Source organism: Zeus faber, assembly GCF_960531495.2.
Source record: "Zeus faber genome assembly, chromosome: 14".
Classification (NCBI taxonomy): Eukaryota; Metazoa; Chordata; class Actinopteri; order Zeiformes; family Zeidae; genus Zeus; species Zeus faber.
In genome coordinates this window covers 15,650,937-15,674,903 of record NC_137200.1, presented here as the reverse complement: position 1 = coordinate 15,674,903, position 23,967 = coordinate 15,650,937, and the positions used below count along the sequence as shown (strand labels likewise).

Sequence of the window (23,967 nt, the reverse complement as noted above, 5' to 3'; positions counted from 1 at the left end):
CCCACTTTCGTAAAACACGGGCTCGCTCACTCGGCGACCCACGTGGGAATCGAACCCAGGACCTTCTTGCTGTGAGGCAGCAGTGCATCTACATACATCTACAATAATAATACATAATACATAATACAATAATACATCTACAATAAAATTAAAAACACAGATTCATTCATTCTTTCAAACCATTCGTTCTTCAAAATCAGATATGTATATATTGATTGTATTAGATGTACAGAACATATGATCTGTTCCAAAACATGTTTTTCATTAAATAAACACAGGAATATTCCAGATACACGAGTTGCTTTACGTTTTGAACCAGTGCTCCCCCGGTGGACAGATGAAGCATTGCAACTGCTTCTCCACAAACGCAGCCTGGGGGCGTTCCCAGGCACCGGCGCTAAATGACGTCATCGCGGGGCGAGCTCATTACAGCCAGGGTCCGAGCGCGATCCTGACACGGTCCTTGCATGGGTCAGCCACGCCCCAATCACAGATCTGACTGGGCTCTGTCATGCTCCAGCTGCCCCCTCCAAGTTGCTCCCACTGTTGCATCGTCTTTTTCACCAAATCAAATGTCAAAGAAAAATAGGGGTAAAAATCTGAAGATGAAATGCTTAAATTTTTTTATATTTATATATTTATATTTGATATAATAACACAGCGCACAGCACTCATAATGTGAGTAAGAAGTGAACAATAAGTAACAAGTGCAGCTGCTTTTAACATTTAACCTCAAATTTTGATAAAATCAAAAACTAAATAAATATGGCAATTAGACTAATAAGTTTGTGATGTTGCCCATCTTTGTCGGGACGGCACGTCAACATATTTTGCACAATGGATATTTCCCAAAAATTCGGCAAACTGTTGATGTCTGTGGCCCCGTTGTCAATGAACATCTTTCTCCTTCTCAGAGTTGCTCATTTTGGACACTGCCACTCCGTGTGTGTGTGTGTGTGTGTGTGTGTGTGTGTACAAGTGCAACCTGCCACGAGGGAGTGGGAGGGGCTTCTTTCTATATCGACAAACATAATTGGCTCGAGGTGAAAGGTCAGCTCTAGGTTGTCCAAATTGATCAGCTTTTTGTTGCCACTTTCCTAACGCGTTATAAATGAGCAAATCTGCGGTGGACGTTGTCGAAATGCGAAGTGGTGATTGGGTCATTAATGAGATGATAGATGAGAAGATGAGAATGATACGTTTATTTTATTACGACATCGAAATTTTTGTTAATAATTGCCATAATTATCATCATCCTTTTATTGCCCTGTACTATTTCCAATTTGTTTATAACATTTGTAAAAGAAAGGAACCTAATTGTAATTCAGCCGCGGTGTAATTAAAACCTTCCCGCTTGCTTTGTTCCTCCGCGGAGCAATTTGTCATAAAGCCACTTTTTAAAGAAGCTGTACTCATTCCATTAAACTCTATAATTATACACGTCCTACTCTCACCAAACAGCCAGTCAGTGTTTAGATTTCATGTCTGCGTCTCCAAGGCTGCAGTGACTACAGGACCTGCCCTGGCTTTGTTTATGCCTGTGGCTGTACAAGCCAGGCTTCCAGGGAGTCTTCAATCTTTTGGACAAACAACTTCCCCCTAAAAAAACAACGATAAAAGTGGAAAAGCTGCGGCGGTGATGCAGCGTGGTGGAAAACAAACACACGGTTGTCGTTTATCGTCTTCATTTGAATACAGTGACATTTGCAGGAAAGCACGAAAGCACAACATGAGGAGGTGTGTGTGTCTGTGTGTGTGTGTGTGTGTGTGTGTGTGTGTGTGTGTGTGTGTGTGTGTGTGTGTCACACTGAAGCACGAGGCAGTTCGTCCTACTTATATGTACAAGAGCGCGTTTACTTGTGCGTACACGTGTGAAACACGCCGTCTGCACCAGCGTGCGACAGCGACAGCTGCCTGTCAAGTCGAGGCCCCTCAGGAGCCTCTGGTCTTACTGCGTGTGTGTGTGTGTGTGTTTTTGTGTGTGTGTGTGTGTGTGTGTGTGTGTTTTGAAAAGCGTTTTGTTGGCTGTCTGAGCTTCGTGATTCCACGCTCCATACAGCGGGCGGCAGAACAAATCGCATCCTGATCTGACTTAGTGGGGTGCTCGCTTAGCAGCACAACGGCATGTTCACAGGTCCACACACACACACGCTCACACACAAACACACACACACAGTCGAGTACTTCAACGCCGCCATTATGACTGACAGCACAGATACGATCACGCTTCCACTTTCTCTCTCACACCGGCGGCAGGAAGGGCCTCGGCTTTTATCCAGGTCACGCATTTCCCCTGACTCTGAGCTGCGTTCTGAAAACACTCCCACGTCCACAGCTCCCTCCTCGCTCGCTGCAAAGGGAAATCTATGTTCTTCACTTACGTAAAATCTGTATTGTTTAAGGAGGCAGCGGAAAACCCTCTCCCCCCCCCCAAAAAAAACGACCCATTTTTCGAACCATCCCGACCGTATCCCGCCGTCGCAGCGCTTCGCGCCGTGCCTTTTACGCTGCAAGGCGTAAGGCGTCTATTTGTTCACTTCACGTCGTCGAGGGGCGTTTGAGGTACCACGGATTTCCATGCGCCCGCCGTCACTCGGGGGGGCACTCGGCGTTTTTGCCCTGTCGAGAACCCGACCGGCGTGTCTCAAATCTTATCTCCAAGACAGAGGGCTGGAGCTCTGCCGGTCCGTGTCTATTTTTGCCTGCCTCTCGGCACCGCCCCCCCCCCCCCCTTTTTTTTACGTTTTTTTTTTTACGTCTCATCTCTGAGCTCCCGTCCCGCATAAACAAAGTCGCCGGGCTCCTTTGAATTCCTAAACAAAGTGTCTCTTTTCGTTCTTTATTTAGACTTTCCCAAAGTTGACGGCCCGACTTGGCCTCCATGCAGTTTATTAGTTCACACGGGCTTATCATCTGCGTTAGCTCAAAAGTAAAACTCCAGTTTAATTGAGAGATGAAGGCGCTGCAGACGATCCCTGTCTCTCTCCTTTTGGGAGGGATCATGTGTTTAAATAGTCAGTCTCAACGAGAGAAAAGCCGCCGCCGGGGTTCTTTCGGTGAGCGCGGCTGCTCGCGGCCAGTAACGGTAGGGCGCGGGTGTGCGAATTGCTTCCATGACAGCCTGCCTTTGTTTGTTGATTTTTGCCATGCATATCTCAGTTATTCTGTTGCAAGCCCCCCCCACCTCCTTTGCATCCCATGTGAGGATGCTAATGTTTCTCTGTGCCCTAAATCTAAGCCCCTCTGTCGCGCAGAGTACACCCATTATCGCTAATTATTTATTACCACCCGAGGCTGTGCGCCGGCTTGCCATCTCAAATCAAACATCACTATTCTCCGGACGGGATTGTCCACGCGGCTGGAAAAAAAAAAACTTTTTTTGACCGAAAATCACGAAATCCCGTCGCCGGATTTGGGTCAACGTCAACGTCGCCAGGTTTTTCATCGAGTGGCCCCCCGATCGGGTAGGCTTTGACACGGGGCCCCGCTCTGTGATCGCACACCATATCGGCATCACGCCGCATCTCTTTAATATTTCAGCCCTTGCGGCTGTTCCGACGCGAGCCGACCGAGGCGGCCCCGGCACAAAAGAAAAGGCAAACGGTGCGGAACGGGTGCCGCTTCGTCTCGCGCCTCACAGCTCCGAATTAGAAAGAAAGAGAGCTGTGTTTTAGGGGGTCTGACCTCCAGGGGTCGGGCTGGTGGCCGCCTAGTTGATCCCTGGACATGATCCCCCTGACTTCTTGCCCAGGCCCCTTCGGCGCTGACTTATCCGACGGCTGACGCGTGGAACACGTCCCGCCGTGTTCAGAGGCCCGCGTCCCTCACTGGAGCCCGATAATGCTCCTGTGGGGCTATTAGCTCCATTCGTGTGTGTGTGTGTGTGTGTGTGTTGGGGTCTGAATGATTTTGGAGTGTTTTTAGACATTTTTGAGCTTGACCAGTTAATTTTTTCATGTAACACGATTCAGCCCTCGAAACAGGAGTTGGTAAATAAAAGACGTCCTCCTCTGGTGGTAACCGGTGGCGGCTGGGTCTGAAGCCGAGCGGCTTGATGAATTGGGCGGAAATGAGAGCAGAGCCAGAGAGACGACATCTGCGATCCACATTTAATGCGCGGCGCCGTTGTTCAGGCCTACTCCTCTTCTTCCATTTTATCATTCCCTATAGGCATCATTTTTCTCTCTCCCGCTCTCGCTCTCCCCACATTACCGCGCCCATCATTTTTCTTTTTTTTTTTCCCCATTAACTATTCTGGCGACAGTGGTCCCTTCAACCGCCTCGCTTTGCCACTTCTGGCTATGTCTCTTTCGTTCTTCCTCTCTTTCCCTCCCCCCTTTCCTTATTTCTTTTTTTCTCTCCCCCTCCCCTTTCCTCCCCCACAGTCACCGGGAGAGTGTAAATGGAATGGAAGCGGGCGATCAGGTGGGAAGATGAGAAATCAATTAGGGCCCGTCGAAAGGCAGCATTATGCATTCACACCCTTCCTGGGGGCTGGCGGGGTCGGAGGGGGAGGGCGGCCCGGTCCTCTGTCACAGAATCAATAGCAAATTCAAATATGTGTGTTTGTGTGTGTGTTTGGAGTGTGGCGCCTTGTAACAGGAGAGGGAAGTCCGGTGCTGTTTGGCATCAGTATCTATAAAGGCTATAGATGGGGAGTCCTCGTACATCTACACTCTGGGTGTCTTTCACTGTATCTGCTGTATTATCTCTCCGTTTACTTGGCTTATTTTTTTTGATGTTTGGGTAGATCTAGACAACTTATGCAGTATGACATGGGAGAGCACAGACAAAACATTCTCCCTACCACATGACTTTTTTTCTTCATGAGATGCTTTTAGCGTGACACAAAAAAAATCCCATCACGCCCCCAATAATAATAAAAATACTGTCTCTGGCTTGAGTAGAGCGACCAATCGCCCTAATGCACTCGGACGCCCCTTCCCCCCCAAAATGCTCCTTCCTTTATTCAAAGACACAGCCACCAGATTAGCCCGGCGGCTGGGGGATCAAAAAGGTGACGCAGAAGCCTCGAAGCCCCCCTCGCACCCCCCCTGCGCCGGCCACGGGCTACCTGTTTGGTAGGCGACACCGCACCCGATGAGGTGGATTAGCCCCGCCCGGCTTAATTGATTACAATCTAAAGTATACCACTGCTTCACTGACTCAAGGAGAGCAAGGTAACGGAGGATAAGCACAGTAGACTGGTATGTTTAGACGTCAGGGGAGCCTCTGTAAAACAGCAGCTGTGTTTTTTAGGAATCAGTGAAGCTCATTTTTAGGGTTTTGTAGTTGTTGTTGTTGTAGTTGTTGTTGGGTCAAATGGAAAGTGTGCTTTTTTTGCTAAGGAGGCAAGCCTTCTTGAACCTCGAAACTGTTCCTACAACATCCTCTTTGACTCGCGTTGTGTTCTTGTCCTCTGTTAATGAGCCACAAATTCAACAAAACAAAGCCCCGCAGGTATGCGTTTTGGCTTCACACTTTTTATTTTCATATCTTTCCCTCTTTCAGAATAAACAAAACCCCGATACATTATGCGAGTTAGGAAGCAATCGACCGTCGGACGCACAAATGACTGCTTGTCTTTTTGAATGTTATTGCCTTTGATAATGAATGCGCATACTGTACTGTCGTGGTGCATTTATGTATTTATGTGTGTGTGTGTGTGTATGTGTTCGTGAGAGCATGGCCATGAGTGTGTATCATCTCATTAATGACCCAATCACCACTTTGCATGTTCAGTGCACACCTGCTCACCACACACACACACACGCCCACACACTCATTAGACACTCATTAAACACTTTTCTTCTCTTTCTCTCTCTCTCTCTCTCGCTCTCTCTCTCTCTCTTCGTGCAGTTCCCCCACAGATTGTAGTTCGGCCCCGGGACCAGATCACCGCTGCGGGACGCACCGTAACCTTCCTCTGCGGCACCAAGGGCAACCCCCCACCCGCCGTCTTCTGGCAAAAAGACGGGAGCCAGGTGAGACTGACTTTCGACCATTCAATATTGTCACTTGCCGGTATACTGTATATTTCAATGATATGATTTCATCATGAAATGAAGGCATCAATATCTCACCAGATGCAATTTTGTTAGCTCCAGCAAACGATGGTATGTCCTAAAATCGCAACGTGACACTTTATATATCGATTCCATTTAAGAATCATTTACTTCTTTATTAACTTTATTACCCAACTAATTACAGCGGGACTCATATTTGAAATGCAATTAGCCACACCCACCTACGAATCTTGATATTGCCCATGAACTTGAACGTGATCACATGAGGGACAGAGCTTGCGCCACAGTGAGAGAAATGTTCAGAGTGTTTTTATTCTAAATTTGGATTTATTTCCCAGTGTCCTGCTTGCAGAGCCTGTTCACTCCTTATTTTGTAAAGAAACTGGATGTTTTTGTGGAAATACTAAATAATAAATCCTATACAGCATCCTGAATAGCTGTGAAACGAACTGACTGACTCGCCCTGAACCCTGCGACTTAAAACACCATTTTTGTAAAAAAGGTTTAAAATTTATAAGCCCAAAATTGTAAATGAATTGAAAAAAAAAACCCACTGATTGTGGCTCTTTAAAATATTAGAGGGAGATTTATTCCAACACTCACTCAATGTTGACTCATCATCAACTATATGACTGTAGTTCACAAGCACCGCTATTTGTTTGGAATGAGAAATTGTCTTTATTTTGTTTAAAAAAAAAAAAACTAGAGGAAAAACCGCTATTTCTCTGCATCGACTTTTGCGCCGTCCTTTTAATAGCCGTGTGTTTGAGCTGCCATGTTGGCTTCAGCAGCGTGTTTGCATCTTCCTTACGAGAGAAAAACTACCAATATGTCATGCTGCTTAGTGCTGGAGTGACTCACACAGCCTGCTCACACATCCACGCATTAACAATACACTCAACAACACCCCCCCCCCCCCCTCCTCCACCACACACACACACACACACACACACACACACACGCACACACACACTCTTGCACATAAAAAAACACTGTGCATACCCATTTATTCACCGACTGCCCAGTGTGTGTATATCTGTTGGAAAGGCCTATGAGGGAGGAACAGAACCAGAGAGAGGGAGAGAGAGCCCATTGAGCCCTTGATAAGCGTTGCTCCCTGTTGGAATGCGGTGAAAGGCCTTATGGGAGTGCGTGGGAGCCCATAGAGTCGCTCCCAGGTAGAGATGAGAGAGAGAGGGGGGGGGAGGGAGAGGGAGGGAGAGAGAGAGCGAGAGAGAGAGAGAGAGAGAGAGATAAGGAGTGGAAGAGAGATGAAGAGGGGACTGGCTTGGCGGAGGTTGAGGAGAGGAGGAGGAGGAGGAGGAGGAGGAGGAGGAGGAGCGGTGGTGCTGTGGTTGTGTGGGCAGCCAAACTTTGGTTTTTGGGAGCCTCTGCCCGCCGTACGGCAGCGCCGACCTGGCCTTTGAGCAAAACCACCGCATTTCTGTTTATCAGAACATTCTAAAAAAGAAAGTGTATTATTGTACGTCCACGATTGTCCGTGTACTAGTATATGAGTAAAAAGATCCATGTCCTCTCTGACGCACTACATCGTCATATAGCTGCTCCACTTGTTTTCAGCTCATTACAGGTTGATAATGGGACTGCATAGAAGCAGGAGTGCCGGCCTGTTCAAAATGTGAGGCATTTGAACGGCACAGTTTAGCAAAATGGCACTGATTCAGTCCAGTGTTCCACAATGGAAGATGAAACTGCCAGTTAAAGTCATACACCGGGGAAAGACACTCGTAGTCACTCAGTCGCAGAGCCCTGAAGCCCCGCCCTCGCGGAGTTAAAATTTGGATATATTTATATATTTATATATAGAAATACCCATATGTACTATATGCCAATAATAATAATTTATCCTGCCATAGTATCGCATTTTGTTTACTTTTAAGTATCTGACTTTCTGTTTCGTATATTTAGTATTTTTTGGCTATGTGTATACTCAATATTTTTAAATTAAAAAACATTTTAGGTCACTTAAAACAAAATTATATATATATATATATATATATATATATATATATATATATATATATATATATATATATACAGTGGTACCTTCATTCACAAGTGCACTAACATACGAGTTTTACGAGTTACGAGTCGTTGTTCATCGATTGTTTTGTATTGATTTGCAAGCAAAAATGTGAGTTAGGAGGTGCGAGCTTGCGGGTCGCCGCTGCTAGTTGGCGTGGCGAGCAAATCCGGCCAGCATCCAGCATCCCCCGTCTCACTCGTTCACTTCACGTGGTTACCTGACCGTGGAAGCATCTCTTTTGTGTTTTGCGCTCGCGTTTTGTGCTTTTTGTGCAGTTATTTTGCCCAATTTTTTTTTTTTTTCTAACCATGGGTCCTAAGAAAGTAAGTGCTGAGAAGAAGCGGATGATGTCGATTGAATTAAAGCATGAAATCATAGAAAAAAATGATTCTCTTCGGCATTCTCTTTTATTATGTTTTATTATGTTTCTATACAATATTTGTTATTTATAAATACATTTTTCTGAATTAAAAACACGTAACAAAAAATAATTTGGGTGGTTCTTTGGGGGCTGGAATGGATTAATGGCATTTCAATTAATTTCAATGGGGAAAATTGATTTGCTATACAAGCAGATTGAATTACGAGCTCTGTCACGGAACGAATTAAACTGGTAAGTCAAAGTACCACTGTATATATTAATTTTTTAATTGTAAAGCTTTTTTATTTTTTAACCCTAAGAGTCTGTAGTGAAATGCACCAAACCTCACCAGAACCAATTCCTCGTTTATGTAAATGTACCAGGTGAATGAAACACATTCTCATTCTGATTCTGATTCTGATTCGTAAGGTGAAGTGTGCAGTGTCAACATTCTACGATGCCTCTCATTCTCATCGTTCTTTTCACACACTATTTGACGCGCCTGTGGTTCTCGGATGCACCAAAAACACTCACACACTAAACTTGGCGGTACTGGATAGCATGCAGTTTTGGACACTTTAATGTTGTTGGCTTTACTTCTTGACCAATGAAGCGTATGAAAACGGATAGCTGCGGAGATGGCTCTGGCACCATCGCATCCACACCCCGACGAGTCGGCTCATTTAGGCATTTAACTCTCCGGCTCTGCCCGCTCTGCTCGTTGTCGCGTTGGCCCTCCTCCTCCACCTGTCAGCCTCTACCCTTCTATGCAAAAGGGTGTTCAAGCTCATCATACCAATATGCCAGAGCTCCCTCAGGACGCCTGTGTTTGCGCAAACATTGCACGCGAGCGATGAGAAGCAAAGACCAGATGCCAAACTCACGCTACATAATGGAATTGAGTGAATAATCCATACAGGAATCCACGTACACATTCCATTGCCAAGCACCCCTATACGCCTCTCTCTCTGTATGCACTGAGTGGTGTATATTATCATTCACACGACCATTGTGAGGTCATCTCGCGTTCCACCTCCAACTCTTATCGCCGGTAATCATTTCATGTGTCTGTAACGCTCAGCGCCTCCGGATGAGCAAAGCGAGAAGGAGATGCAGTTATGCTCCATCCTTGAGGGTTCAGTGCGTTGCCCACAAACTGTAGGTGAACTTGTACGAATCTGCCCCGCGACAAATGCAGGCGCCACAATAACAGCGTCTTCCTTTCCCGATGCGCTTGAGGCCTTGCAAGGCATCTTCGCCTGGAGCGTGCGTTGTGCATTGTGGCTGCAGCGTGCTGCCTCACCTCCCCATCGCCCACGCAGTCTGCTGTTGTTTTGTCTCAATCTCCTTCGGCTCTTTCGACGCAGAGGAATTAAATGAACGGCAAATGCTTGTGTGTGACTGCGGCGTTCACATTTCACTTCTTGAATATGCACAAAATTAATTAATAGAACATTTATTTATGATCTATGGACCATTGAACATGATGATGAACTAAAGGACATAGTGTTTTCAGTTTCTGTCCCCAGTGCAAACTGTTCACCACTTGGCCGATAGTTTGCAAATCTCCCCCAAATACAGTGAGTGAGTGCTGAATGCTCAATGTGGAGCCGCTTTAAACTTCAGTTCAGCTAATGGCCACTAGGTGCTTCACAAAACCGTTGACATAAGTCAGTGGAAAAAGGAGAACTTTTTCACTAGAAACACAAAGTCAATCTTTTTTTTATCTTCTAGGCTCATACTGGTCTTAGTTCGCTTCCGCTAATGGGGGTCTTGGTTGTGTTTTTGGAAATTATTGTTCCATTAGATATTAAGGCATGTAGAGTATATCCGGGGCGTGGTTGCGGAAAAGATGGCGTGTGTCTTGCTTCTGTCCGACGGTTCCTCTTCCCTTTCTTCTGCCCCCAGATCCTGCTCTTCCCCATCCAGGAGCCGTCCCAGTCCGGCCGCTACTCCGTGTCGCTGAGCGGCGAGCTGACCATCGCCGACGTTCGCCCGGACGACTCGGGGTATTACATCTGCCAGGCCATCAGCGTGGCCGGCAGCGTCCTGACCAAAGCCCTGCTGGAGGTGGAGAGCGGTGAGTCGAGCGACGCCAAAAGCAGCCGGACAGGCGGACACACAGGCCTGGGAGGGGCTCCAATTTACAATAATCTGATCACAAAGGGAGAAAACAGTGCCTGTAATCCACTAGAGTTAATGGAATAAGCCGTAAGTACAGTCGGTAATCGCTGTAATCACATTTTAGGATGTCGTGTTTTTCTCCCTGGGGGGGGAACAAAACAAAAAAACGCTTTCATTAATTACAGCAGTCGCGGTGCGCATAAGACATTCGGCGGTCCTGACATGTCACCGGTGCTTCTTTGTCTGTTGTTGGCGGGCGAGGCCAACGTGACGCGTATCCCACCCATGTTCCCGGAGCCTCTGGGCGCCGCAGCTGGCGCCGCGCCCGCTCCTTTCAGGGGTGAACAACCCAGTGCGTTATCCAGCCCCGTGCGTCTCAGTAGAACAGAAGAATGTCGCATGACTCTGCTTTTTTTCTGTTTTGTTTTTGGTTCCGTTATATTTTATTTAACGCTGCTCACAGTCCGCCGGCATTGTCCCCGCGCCCCCTTCGCTCCCCTGCTTCCCCCACGCCGTTAACCCAAATAAATGTGGAAATCCTTCAAATCGCTCCGAAATTAAACCCCACCCCCCTCCCCCGCCCCTACCCCTACCCCACCCCAAATGAGCAAACAGCAGGAGTCCTTGTCTGATGTAATCAAAAGGGACAAGTGGCGGTAGTGCTATGCAAATGGCTCTGCCGCAACATATGCTTCCTTCTCAGAGGCAGCACTTCCCCCTCCATCCAGGGAGTAAACAGAGGGTTTAGTTTTGCAGTCTGTCAGCGCCATCTTCAATACCTACCGGCTTTCAAAGTTTAGCTTCCCCCCGCGCGCCTCCCCGCCCAGGCCCCGGCACGCCGCGGCATTCAAATCAGGATACGCTCCAAACCCGCGGTCCAGCCCCCCCAAAAAAAAGCAAACTTGTCGGATGGCTGAATTGTGTCGGCCCCCTGTTTGTCAGCGATAGTCTGGCAACCGAGCATTTCCCAGGGGCTGCCTGAGCAACGCTGGCCATCAACCCACCGGGGATGGAAAAAAGCCCGAGCTCGGCGCGCACGCTGCCATTTATGAATGTGTTTGAAATGATACGACTCCTCTAAACCAAACACAACCCTGTCGGCTGCCAGCTCTGAAACAACGGCGTTTAGACGCGGACGTGGTGCGGCGCCATATATGTCCAGGAGAGAAGCTCGATATTTTTTTTTTGGGGGGGGGGTGTTCTGGGAAGTCTGCGCTTGGAAAACTAATAGTCTGAATTACTGTGACTGCTGGGGTTCACGTGCAGGGGAGCGAACCCCCTCACGACTTCAAACGAAGTCATGCGTGAGGTCCCGCACGGGTACGTTGGGAGCTTCTGCGGTTTATCCAACATTGTTTATCATCGCATAACGCTCCTACGGATCCCACGCTCTCTTGGGCTGTTGAATTCTATCATTTTGTCATTTAATTCTACTGTTGCATTTGTGGTTGAATTGGTCACACACCACATGCACACGCCACTCAGCTTATTCAACGTTTGAGCGAGTGTTCATTCGTATTGGAGGCATCATTCTGACAAACTGACAGATTATTGTCTAATTGGATATATGCATTCTTTACACCGATTTATATGAAACCATTTAAGAAAGCTAGGCGTTGATAACAGCATTACATTGCGATTGGTCACAAGTTGTTTTTTTTAACAAATAATATATAATGAATATAATGTCAGTGTCATACAAGTAACTAGATCAACATGTTCTTCCGATAGAGAAAACAAAACTATCCATCCATCCATCCATCTACTGTATCCATCTTGCACCCTTGCTTCATCTCCTTGGTCCTCTCCCTCCTCGCAGCGCCCTCGGACTGGGTCCCTCCCATCATCCGCCAGGGACCGGCCAATCACACGCTGGCCCCGGGCTCCACCGCCCAGCTGCAGTGCCACGTCATGGGCAACCCGCTGCCCAGCGTCCAGTGGGAGAAGGACGGCCAGAGGATCCTCGGCAGCGACGGGCGGATCTCCCTGATGGAAAACGGCGCCTTTCAGGTCACCAATGTGCAGGTGCGTAGGGATGAGCAGACGCCGTCGCCGTGCGCCTCACGTCCTTCGCGCGCAGCGACCACCGCCCAAGAACCAAATAGGAAAAAAACCTCTTCCACGGGCCAATGCACTTCATTTCCCTTCTCCCTCGCTCTCATTTGCGAGCTCAATTGACTTAGTAAATAAACCACAGGGGTTTTTCTCCGTCGCCGTGTTAGTAATATCGCCTCTCTCACACGGCTCTCCCTCATGATGTTTAGTTTGGTTTATTTTACTTTGTCTGTTTGCCAAACACTTTATTTATTTTGATGCTCGTGCCGCAAGAGCTTCTTTTAATGTGAGCCCCGCCAGATTCCCTCAAAAGTCCCGGTTTTTCAACTTCACGGGGGATTTTTTTTCTTTTGAGGAGTTCAAAGCGATTCGCCGTTTGGCGCCAAAGATGCCGTTTTGGAGCGTCGTGGGGTCCAAGAACGTGGCGGGGCGTCGTGGTGGTGGTGGGGATTGAAACCCGCAACTGTGAGCCATAATGAGTGGACAAGGCCATTAGCAGTCGTTAGCGCTCGCGTGGCCGCGCTAATGAAATGTATTCTCCCCGCAAATTCCCCCAGGGTGGGAAGCAGCACCTGAGGTCACCAGCAGGGGCGAGGCTCGGAGTTTGGACGTTAATTGATTGTGGGTGCTCAATGATTAACGATCGCCGCGGCTTTTAATTACATCCTCAATATATCATCGCTTGAGGGGAGGCGAGAGAAAGGGCGGGGGGCGGGGGGGCGGGGAGGGAAGGAGTTGGGGGACTAAAGTACAACTAATGACCAATTACAGGACAGTTAGTGCCTATTGAGCAACACGGTTTGGCTGGACGCCGCCCGGGACTCGAAAGCGATATTTTCCCAATATCACCACCCGTCGTGGCAGAAAGCACAAGAAAGGACTTTGTCTTTTTGTCGTCCAGACAGTTTAATTTCCTCGAGGGATTCAGATTATCACCACTCATCGCCACATTTTTTCCAATGCACAAACACCCAGAAGGTTCCTAAGAGAGGGCTTTGACCGGCGATACGTTCGGACAGTGTTCCAAAAAACCTCTCAGGAGAACCGTGGGATAAACAAACGTCCAGATTTTATGTCCAAACAGGGTATTACAATTTTTATTTTTTATTTTTTTTAATTCTCTAGTAAGAAGAGGATATTAGTGCGATAGATTTCACCAAAAGCGATGGCTATAAATAGATGCGCTGCCTGTAGACACCAGCCAAGTGGAGAGGGTTGGAGTTCAGAACGGGGGCCTCTAGTGGGGGGACAGATGGTCCGTTTGTTCCTGCTGCACCCGGGAGTGGGGAGATGCCATTACCCTCGGATCCCTGCCAGATACACGTGCACGCGCACACGCACACACACACACACACACACACACACACACACACACACACACACACACACACACACAGATCTGCTTCCTCTCACAAATGCCAAGAAGACTAAGTGTGTGTGGTGTAGGGGAGGCCTGAGATATGTACTGTCATAAACAGTGTAGGTGTAGGTGTAGGTGTGTGTGTGTGTGTGTGTGTGTGTGTGTGTGTGTGTGTGTGTGTGTGTGTGTGTGTGTGTTGAAGAAGAAGTTAACCACACGGATGAGAGACCTTTGACTGAACATTAAGTCTCGAGTCTCTCTCTCTCTCTCTCTCTCTCTCTCTCTCTCTCTCTCTCGCTCGCTCTCTCTCTCTCTCTGCTCCTCCCCTCATCCATTTTTCCACAATCTGTTAAGCACTTCTCCACCAGCCAAGGCCGCCAGCCAGGATTAATTGTCAGGTGCGGGCCACTCCCCCACCCCCCTTACCCTCCACTGGCAGAACGCCACCATCTGGAGACCTGCTCCGCTTGCAATTCGCACATCATGCCACTTTGTGGGGTACAATCCCAGAAGGCATAGCGCAGCTGTAATTCACTTCCAATACAAAGTAAAAAAAAAATAATAATAAAACCCCTCCTCTCCCACGATGCTGGCGGTGCATGCATTATCTTACCATTTCACCTTTCCGCCGTTCTCCCGGTTGACTCGAAACGTCTCCCGCGACCGAGGGAGGTTTACTTCCCGCCTTGTTTTGTTTCCTCGTCTCCGTTCAGCCACTTTTCAACCTGCCTGTACATGAAGCAGAGGTGGACGATTCCAGGTTTGGGAAAGTCCCGCCACGATTTTGCTCCAGCCGCGCGCTGATCTAGTTGCTTTCGCTCACCAGTCGGACCCGAAGGGTTCGGCGCTGATGAGCAAATCCGCACGGGTGACTCAAAATCCCGGAGTGTAATTTTTCTCTGTCGGCTCGGAGTTTCCCCCTCTGGCGTTACGTAGCCGTCATCGGCCCGCCCAACGGGCCGGTCGGAGGTGGCCGGATCTCCTCCTCCGCCCCCCTCTTATTGGCGCAGGAGATAGACGGATAGAGAGAGACGGTGGGACGGAGAGGGAGATCGACCAGGGGGGGGGGGTTGTTGTACAAGAGCCAGGGCTCACCTGTGCCGTTGTCCGGCGGGACGCCCCTGACAAGCCACTTAGTCTTGAGTAATTCCTCTGTCAGCGTTACTGATGAGTTGGCCCGCGGAGCCGGCGGAGCCGAGCAGCCGAGTGCACGCGCTAAAGCGGGGGCATCAGTCACAATTGGGCTCCGCTCGTGGCCCGCGCGTCCTCTGCATAATGTATCGGGGTTTGCTTCGCAACATGGGTGTGCGCCGGCGATTATAAGTTAATAGCGGAAGATTGATTGCGGGTGATTGTTCCGCGCCCGGGCGCATAATGGATCGGGGGGTGAGAGAGAGAGAGAAAGAGAGAGAGAGAGAGAGGGGGTAACAAAGGAGGGAGTGAATCAGCCAAAATAGACCAAAGAAAGAAAATGGGAAATACGTCAACCAAAGACGGGGCCGGGGATCGGAAAGATGTCGCCGCCCCCCTGCTCCACCCCAGGGTGTCGGTTCTGTACGAGCCGTCGCCCCACAATCTGCCTGCGCCTCGACGAACAGAAAAGACCCGGGCGCCTCTCATCTCCCGCTGTCAGCAATTTCACTGTCGGCATTTCTCCGGGCGTCCGCCCTGGAAAAAGAAAGTAAAACCTTGCCCAACACTCAAACACACCTTAATCACATCGGCTCACCGTCGGTCCAGAATGCTAAGTGGTGGAGTATGAAACATAGCCAACGCAACAGAGCTTTCTCGAGCCGATATGGTCATTAAAATTCTATCCTTTGATCCCCCTTTAACGCTCACATAAAAGTCGACTGCCTCGCTCCATCCAGCCTTCCTCTGAGAAAAGGGCCACGGAGAGAAGGGTTGAAGAGAATGAGAATTGACCTGTGCCGGGCGGGTTATCCCAGGCGTCGGATCGAGTCGCACGGGTTGCAGAAACCGAAGCGGAGAGTGAACGCGTCTTCTCCTGAGTTGGATGAGAATGAATTTTAATTTGTTGGAATTCCAAAGAGCTTCACCTCTAACCGGCAAACCAGATTCAAAGATTCAGTGGAATGTCTTTGCAACCTACCCCGGGATTATGCACAATAGTTACTAAACCAAACATAATAGCTAACCTAATTCCTACCTAGCAACTAACTGAAACTGATTCCTAAAACGTACGTAATGCAGTTAATGAATAGAATAATATAGAATAAAATAAAATTCAAATAAAGTGAACACATCTTGAACTTTTCTCTCTTTTTAGGCCCTTTTTCCAGTCGTTTCCAAGTCAGAATTTCAACTTGGGCGAACAGATAACTTACCCTTTCTGTTTTTCAACCTTTCGCTGGTAGTAGATTAACAGTAGAGTCAACACATTCACTGTTAAGGCGGCGGGGGGGAAGGGGGGAGCAAAGCGAGCAAAGCGTCCTTTTGCTGAGGTGAACCATAGATGTGACATCAAAAGGCTCACACGCTTTCTGGATACGTGCGCTTCGCAGTCAGACACTGACTGCACAGGGACTCAAATGCACCCACACACACACACACACACACACACACACACACGCGCGCGCACACACACAAACACCCGCGCACGCACGCTAATGATGTACACCTTTTTTTCTGATGTTGCCAGGAAACTGACTCTGGGGTGTACACCTGCCTGGCTTCCAGTTCCAGCGGAGAGACGAGCTGGAGCGGAGCGCTCACCGTCAAAGGTAAACAGCCCCAGCGCGCATCACATCCATGTGCTTTACAAGTACAGCAAGCGTCACCGTTAATATGGAAACGTCCAAATTGGAGAACAGTTACCACTTAAACACCGCATTTGAACACGGCAATTTATTATTTCCAAATCACCCATCAATGTCATTTGTATCCGGTTATGTTTGGCTGCAGTAAGCGACCGTGCACGGGCGTCGCTCGGAGACGCGGGCGTGGCTGATTCTTTCATACTGCTTTGGACGGTTTTGTGCGTGACGTTAGGCGTCCACCGGGGGGCGGCGTCACATTTAGTGAACCACAATGTACAGAAGAAATGTTTTCTTCTCTTTTCTTAACTTTATTTGAAAACTTGAATCCCTAAAATATGGATCTGCAAATAGAAATCCACGCCGGATCCTCACCCCACTATCGGCCCCATTTTCTGAATGAATAGCCCCCTATATAAAATAGCCCTGCAGCGATGGGGCGCCCATGCTCCGACTCTACCGACTATGCCCAAGGCGCACCAGCGATGGTGGGCCCACGCTCCGAAGGTACCGACTGTGCCCACAGTGCGCCAGCGATTTTGTTTTTATTTGTCCGAGTGTTCTTATTTTCGATGTAGATTATTTTATTTTGCTCCGTTTCCTGACGGGGTTAAAAAAGCACCGTGCGTGATGGGCACATGTTCCCCGTCTCTCTCTTACCCCGCTAAACCCTTGCTCAAACCTTCCAGAGAGCGCCAACCCGTCGGGGTCCCAGACCACGGAGCCCTTCCAGCTGCCGGGGCCCCCCCACAAGCCAGTAGTCACCGAAGTGTCCAAGAGCAGCGTCACCCTGACCTGGCAACCCAACGCCCATGAGGGGGGCGCAGCCGTTACCTCCTACATCGTGGAGGCCTTTAGGTAAGCCGAGTGTGTAAAATACACGTACACACACACACACACACACGCACACACACTTCCTGCCCCCTCTTCCTTAATTTGGAATATAACGTATGGCACCAGACTACATTCCACATGATATATTTATATTTCATTAAGTTACAGTAGTTGAACCAAATTGAGACTCAAATTTGGGATTGTTTGAACTGGGATTCTTACCTTAGTACAGCTAAGTAGGAGGCCCATTCAAGTAGATAAGTCAAAAGCAATACCAAAATAATTAAGTAAACTGGGGAAAACAAAACTGACGAGAGTTACCGTTTTAACTCTACGGGTTATTTCTGATTGAGTTGAATTGTAGTGTGTGGAATTATGGATCCTATCATTTTCATCCCTGTTAATTTGAACTTTAACTGTATCGGTGGAGATGGATGGATAGATAGATATGGAGGAGGTGCACATCCCTGGAGTTGTTTTGGCAAAGTAAAGCTTCAGGGTTGCTCCGTCACACCCAGGGCAGCGGAGTGTGCAAGCTCCGAATTGATTCGGTGCAGAATGGCCAGAGGATAATTATGGGGCAGCTTGCAACAACATTTCCTTGCCCGAGGTGCTGAGGTTTGTCAGGAGGAGCACAGGAGGAGAGCGGGTGGGAGGTCGTAAAAAGGTGTGTGTGTGTGTGTGTGTGTGTGTGTGTGTGTGTGTGCGTGTGTGCGTGTGCGCAAACACACACACACTAGACTTTTTTTTCGACATTTAATTGCACGTAGTTTCCTCCGTGGAGATTCAGTCACCTTGAGTGGAGCGGTGATGTACAGTGTCCCAAATCAGTGACAGATGACTATAAAATCCTTCTGCTAGTGACAATCTTACAACATTACCCCACCTCCAGGCACCACCCACTCCCCCTGGGGGAAACTTTAAAACTTTCAAGCAAATGCTTGGACAGGCTTGGTAGCTGCTGCTCAACCATGGTGACAATAAATTCAAGGCGAGAACAAGAGTGTGTGTGTGTGTGTGTGTGTGTGTGTGTGTGTGTGTGTGTGTGTGTGTGTGTGTGTGTGTGTGTGTGTGTGTGTGTGTGTGTGTGTGTGTGTGTGTGTGTGTGTGTGTGTGTGTGTGTGTGTGTTTTTTGGGGGTGGGGGGGAGTTGTGCTGTAATACATCTAGGCCAGCGTCAAAAGGCAAGAAATGCCCCCGTTTCCTGTCGGCAGATGTGCGTTTTACAAGCTTCATTACATTATTTATCGGGAACAGCAAATCATATCATTTGGCAGAGATCTCAGCGCGAAAAGCGAAACTTTCTGAACTTGCCAACCCCTCTTGCGTTGCCTGCCATTTCTTCCCTAAAGCCAGCATGACACGCTGGGGCAAAGGAAGATTCAGCGTGGGGGCCAAAAATAGACGCCTCGTTGTTGCCTTGAGATCTTTCAGTCGTTTGTTAAGTGCAAAGCGGCGCATCAAATCAGCGCTCAAAAGCTCGCTGGAGCACGGCTCCCCATGCAGATTTGGAGCCTGCCACGAAACGCAGCCTCGGCGGCGCACGCGGGTCTTACCAGCAAGAGGGAAAGGATCAACAAGTTTGACCCTTCCGACGTATCCGGCGACAAACGACTATGTTTCTGTCAGCTTGACGCCTTGTACAAAGGTATGTAAAAATGTTCACTCGAACATGAAAGCGCCTCATTCTGATACTTCTTTCCTTCTTTCCTTCCTTTTTTCAGCCAATCGGCCGGCAGCACATGGCAGACCGTGGCCGACCTCGTGAAGATGGAGACTCATACCATCACGGGCCTCTTCCCCAACACCATCTATCTGTTCATCGTCCGAGCTGTCAACGCTTACGGCCTGAGCGACCCCAGTCCCATCTCGGAGCCCGTCCGCACACAAGGTCCGTAGCCGAGCCCAAATTTGCCCCGATTATATATAAAGTCCAGGGCACGGGCACTAGCTTCCATAAGTGGCTGCCAAGTCGGCAACTATGCATCTATGCTGTCGGTTGCCGAGACTGATTAAATGTTTGCCGATTTTTTTATCCTCTGGTAATGATTGCCAGAGTAACTCATGAAAAGTGGTTGACAATGGGTCAACCAGACCGCGCAAGATGGTTGACAATGGCCCAAGTCTGACCGCCCGGGGCAACTAGGCAACCGTCAAGCCATAGTTATAGTCACGGCCCGGTAATTGAAAAGATAGTTAGCTGTGTCACACAAAATGGTTCAAGGGTCTAACTGTCACCATGTTCCTGCTGACGTCACAAGTGTTTGGTGAGGATCATCTCTCCCTGTGAATATGACTGAATGCTAATCATCAACCTAAATGTCCTGGCAGACGTGAGCCCCACAGGCCAGGGCGTGGACCACCGGCAGGTGCAGAGAGAGCTGGGGGAGGTGGCGGTCCAACTCCAGGAACCAGTCACGCTCAACGCAGCCGCCATCCAAGTATCGTGGACGGTGAGGACCTTCCGTGGACTGGAATGTGTGACTCGTCGTGTTTCCTTCCGGCGCAAGACTTATTGTTTGTTCTGCCTCCGTTGCCTCGTGTCGCCCTGGCCCCCCAGGTGGACCGCCAGTCGCAGTTTGTCCAAGGCTACCGGCTGCTCTACCGGCCCAGCGGCGGCAGTTGGCTCCTGCAGGACATCAACTCGCCCTCGGAGCGCAGCACCGTCCTCGCCGCCCTGCTCAAGGGCACCGAGTACGAGGTCAAGATCCGACCCTACTTCGACGAGTTCCAGGGCAAGGACAGCCGGACGCTGCTGGTTCGAACCCTGGAGGAAGGTAAAGGTTTTTTTCTTGTGAGCGTGAGCGGTAAGCGGAGGTTTTTTTTGGGGTTTTTTTTCCTCGTGGGATCGATGTGGCCTCAGCCGTGTACACCTCGTGACCGTTCACTCATTTCAGCTGAGTCATCTCTGACCAAGGTTCTTGTTCAGCACTGGTCTTCTCATACCCTTCCACTGTCCGTCTCGCAAATTAAGTCCCGAGCGCCCCTCCCCGAGGCGTCACGGTGCAGACGGTCAAGCTCGGCAACAGCTCCAGTGTCAGCGTTTCGTGGGATCCCCCGCCCAGCGAGATGCAGAACGGCATCATCCTGGAGTACAAGGTGAGACGGAGCCTTCACCTCGCTTCCTGTCACTCCATTTGGGCTGTGTTTACACCTGTCCTCTCTCTCTCTCTCTATCCCTCTCTCTCTCTGATGAATAGATAGATTAAACTGCCACTTCACGATGATGGATTGCAAATTGAGTAGCGCTTTCAGCAACCTGTCTAAATATTTGCAGGATATAAAGGCCTCATAATCTTCTGTCGAGTTTCCCCGGTAACACTGTTTCCAAAGTCCATTTTTGTGGGTCAAGCAGTATGCTGCAATATAGATATAGATATAGACTAATTCCTCAACAAAATCAACAAAATAAGTATACACCAATTCGTCCATGCATCCAAAGCTAGCAACCAGAAAAATCGAAGCCCGCCATATCCCGTCTGTAACGCGGGATGCACGTTGCGTTGCAGGTGTGGTGCATGGGCGTGGCCGCCGACAACCAGACACGCTACTACATCAACAAGACGGTGGAGGCGGCCACGCTGTCCACGGTGCTGAAGGGCCTGATGCCCGGCGTGCTCTACCAGGTGGAGGTGGCGGCCGTGACCGCCGCGGGGGTCGGCGCCCACAGTCCGCCCGTGGCCGTCCTGCTCAGTGAGTCCGCAGTGGAAAGGGGAAAAGAAACGGGGGGGGGGGGGGGGGGCAACCCGGGAGAAATACTGGAGGACGTATTAAGGAGTGTCTGAAAGTACAAAGGGCAGAAAGGGGCTGAAACGGGGTTTCACTGTCAAGCGGTTTCATCATCAAACAAAGTGGATAAGTCACATGAGGAGAGATCCCGTGAAACGAGCTGCTTTATGATTCTGTACCGGGTTTTTTTAAGGGTGATGTATTTATTTTTAGCGTTAAGATTCTTCCACACAAATTCAAACATATAATCCATAATAAATGACTAGAATTATAGATTTATTACACATCAATTATACATTGATTACACATCACGGCAGTTGTGCTCAACTGAGCGTAACTGCTCCGCTTGGTTATTTTCCTTCTTGCTTTCAACAAGATCCCAAACAAATCCAAATAAAACAGTAAAGAATGTAGTGTATACATTTTGTTTATGTTTAGATTTTTTTCGCCGATTTCTTTTGTTCCAAACTTCCCGGAGTTTCTATAATAAATTCCAAGAATTATGTTTATTACACATCAATTATACATTAATTACACAGCAGTTTTACTTTGTGTTCATCTTGTTTTCTCATAGCAAAAAAAAATAACCTCCATCAATATACCATACAACAAAAAGTAAAAACAAGAAAGTAAGTTAAATAAATAGTAGATAGCTCCTTTCTACTTTTTAATTTTATTTTATACAACAAATAAAAATAAAACCTCCTCAAATGCACCTTATGATAAAAGTAAAAAATTAAAAAATGAAATAAAAGAAAAAGTAGTTTCACCATAGAAAGGACAAGAAAAGTGGATCTGCCTCGTTGATTCCTCTTCAACCTCCCCCCTCCAGTCAGCGCTCTGCTATTTCCCCCGCTGACCCCTTCGCTATCTTCCCAAATCCCTCCTCCAGAGCTGGCGTCTGAGCAGGCCCCGGTGCCAAGCGGCGGGAGCGGCGGCGGCGGCGGCGACCTCGGCGGCGAGGAGAGCAGCGTGAGCCTGGCCGAGCAGATCACCGACGTGGTCAAGCAGCCGGCCTTCATCGCGGGTATCGGCGGCGCCTGCTGGGTCATCCTCATGGGCTTCAGCGTCTGGATCTACTGCCGGCGCAAGAAGAGGAAGGAGCTGAGCCACTACACCGCCTCCTTCGCCTACACCCCCGGCGGTATGGAATCCAGAAGGAGATGTTTTGGACCCTCTTTTCGTATCTTTTTTTTTTCCGGTTTTGGTATTGGGGTAAAGAAAGGATGAGAAATTCCGTTGAATTCCATGTTTGTCATGGAGTCGGGTCGTCAGCTTGTATTTTTACCGTCCTGCTACTTGCTACTCATCTCAGATTTAGTCACAGTGCTCAAGTTGAGGTGTTCAGCAAGAACGATGTCCTTAAACGTCAAAATATTTACATTTGGATGGCCGTGATCGTGGCCCTTGCTGCAAGTACAAAATGTATTCAATTTAGGGAAGAAAAAAACCCAAAAGAAATCAGCAAATATTTCACGGAGGACGACTCTCGAGGAATTCTCTCAATGAAAAAAGTCGGGTCCAAAAAAGTGATTTTCTGTCATGGTTTCCCGCAGTTGGTTTCCCACACGGAGAGGCGCCTGGACTCAACGGACGGTGTGTGTTCCTAAGACGTTTATCTTTCCATTCTATTAACTTGGCTTCTTAAATCAACCCAGATTCTGTGGGTGCAGGTTTGTATAAGCAATGTCCCCATCTCCCCAGGCCTGGCGTTTTGGGTGGCAACATGGGGAACTACCCCTGGCTGGCGGACTCCTGGCCCACCACCAACCTGGTCCACGGCGGCAAGGAAGCCGCCAACTGCTGCACGGCCAAACACGACACGGCGGACAGATACTACAACGGTAAGACAACGCGGAAACTCAGCGTCCTGTAATGACCCCTGTAACCTCTGGACCCCCTCACTTCTTGTTTATTGTTTATGTACAATTTGTTGTCTATTTGTCTTATATTGCCAACCATCAACAAACATATAACCCTCTCTTCCTCGTCCAGAGGCCGGCATCTCCAACTACCTGAGCCAGACGGAGAAGTACAGCCTGGGCGGCTCCACCGAGGGCCCCATCTACAGCACCATCGACCCCACCGGCGAGGACGTGCACAGCTTCAGCTACGGCCAGCACGCCACGCCCTACGCCTCCACCTCCATCATGCCCTTCGCCGGCCAGAACCAGGAGCAGCAGCAGCAGCAGCACCAGCACCTCCAGCAGCAGCAGGATGAGGGACACTGGGCCAACCAGCCGGGGCCCTCAGGGGCCCAGTACGCCCAGCCAGACCGCTGCAGTGGTGAGCTTCTTTTTCTCTGCTTTAAAAAAAAACAAAAACTAGGGCTGCCAATCGATTTAATTGCGATTAATCGTGTTATTGTCCACGGTTAATCGCGATTAATCGTTAATTAATCGCGCGTTTATTTTTATCTGTTCAAAATGTACCTTAAAGGGACATCACACGTCGGGATTCAACACTGATCGCTCTGTATGTGTGTGCATCAGTCCATGTGCCGTTGTCCAGGCTGTTGCTGGTGGACCACAGGCGCTGTGAGCCACAAGCGTCATAGGAGCTGCCTGTGACGCTTGTGGCTCTGTCTGACGGAGTGTGTCTATCTGCCAATGGTGCGTCACCGTGCGTGCATTAAGCGCACGTACCTGTCCCCCC

The 23,967-nt window shown here is 48.9% G+C and overlaps 1 protein-coding gene across 1 annotated transcript in view; it reads left to right on the top strand.

The window, feature by feature from the left end:
* Positions 1–23,967, top strand: part of robo3 (roundabout, axon guidance receptor, homolog 3) — a gene marked incomplete at its 5' end in the record, with an annotated part of 152,871 nt that overhangs the window by 119,005 nt on the left and 9,899 nt on the right. Inside the window, 14 exons of the mRNA XM_080014377.1 lie at positions 5,860–5,984; positions 10,343–10,514; positions 12,378–12,583; positions 16,636–16,717; positions 17,440–17,608; positions 19,308–19,474; positions 19,915–20,036; positions 20,144–20,360; positions 20,558–20,682; positions 21,093–21,276; positions 22,205–22,456; positions 22,869–22,908; positions 23,017–23,156; positions 23,308–23,598. Of these exons, the coding sequence (XP_079870503.1) occupies positions 5,860–5,984; positions 10,343–10,514; positions 12,378–12,583; positions 16,636–16,717; positions 17,440–17,608; positions 19,308–19,474; positions 19,915–20,036; positions 20,144–20,360; positions 20,558–20,682; positions 21,093–21,276; positions 22,205–22,456; positions 22,869–22,908; positions 23,017–23,156; positions 23,308–23,598 (2,292 nt within the window). The remainder of the gene's footprint in view (positions 1–5,859; positions 5,985–10,342; positions 10,515–12,377; positions 12,584–16,635; positions 16,718–17,439; positions 17,609–19,307; positions 19,475–19,914; positions 20,037–20,143; positions 20,361–20,557; positions 20,683–21,092; positions 21,277–22,204; positions 22,457–22,868; positions 22,909–23,016; positions 23,157–23,307; positions 23,599–23,967) is intronic.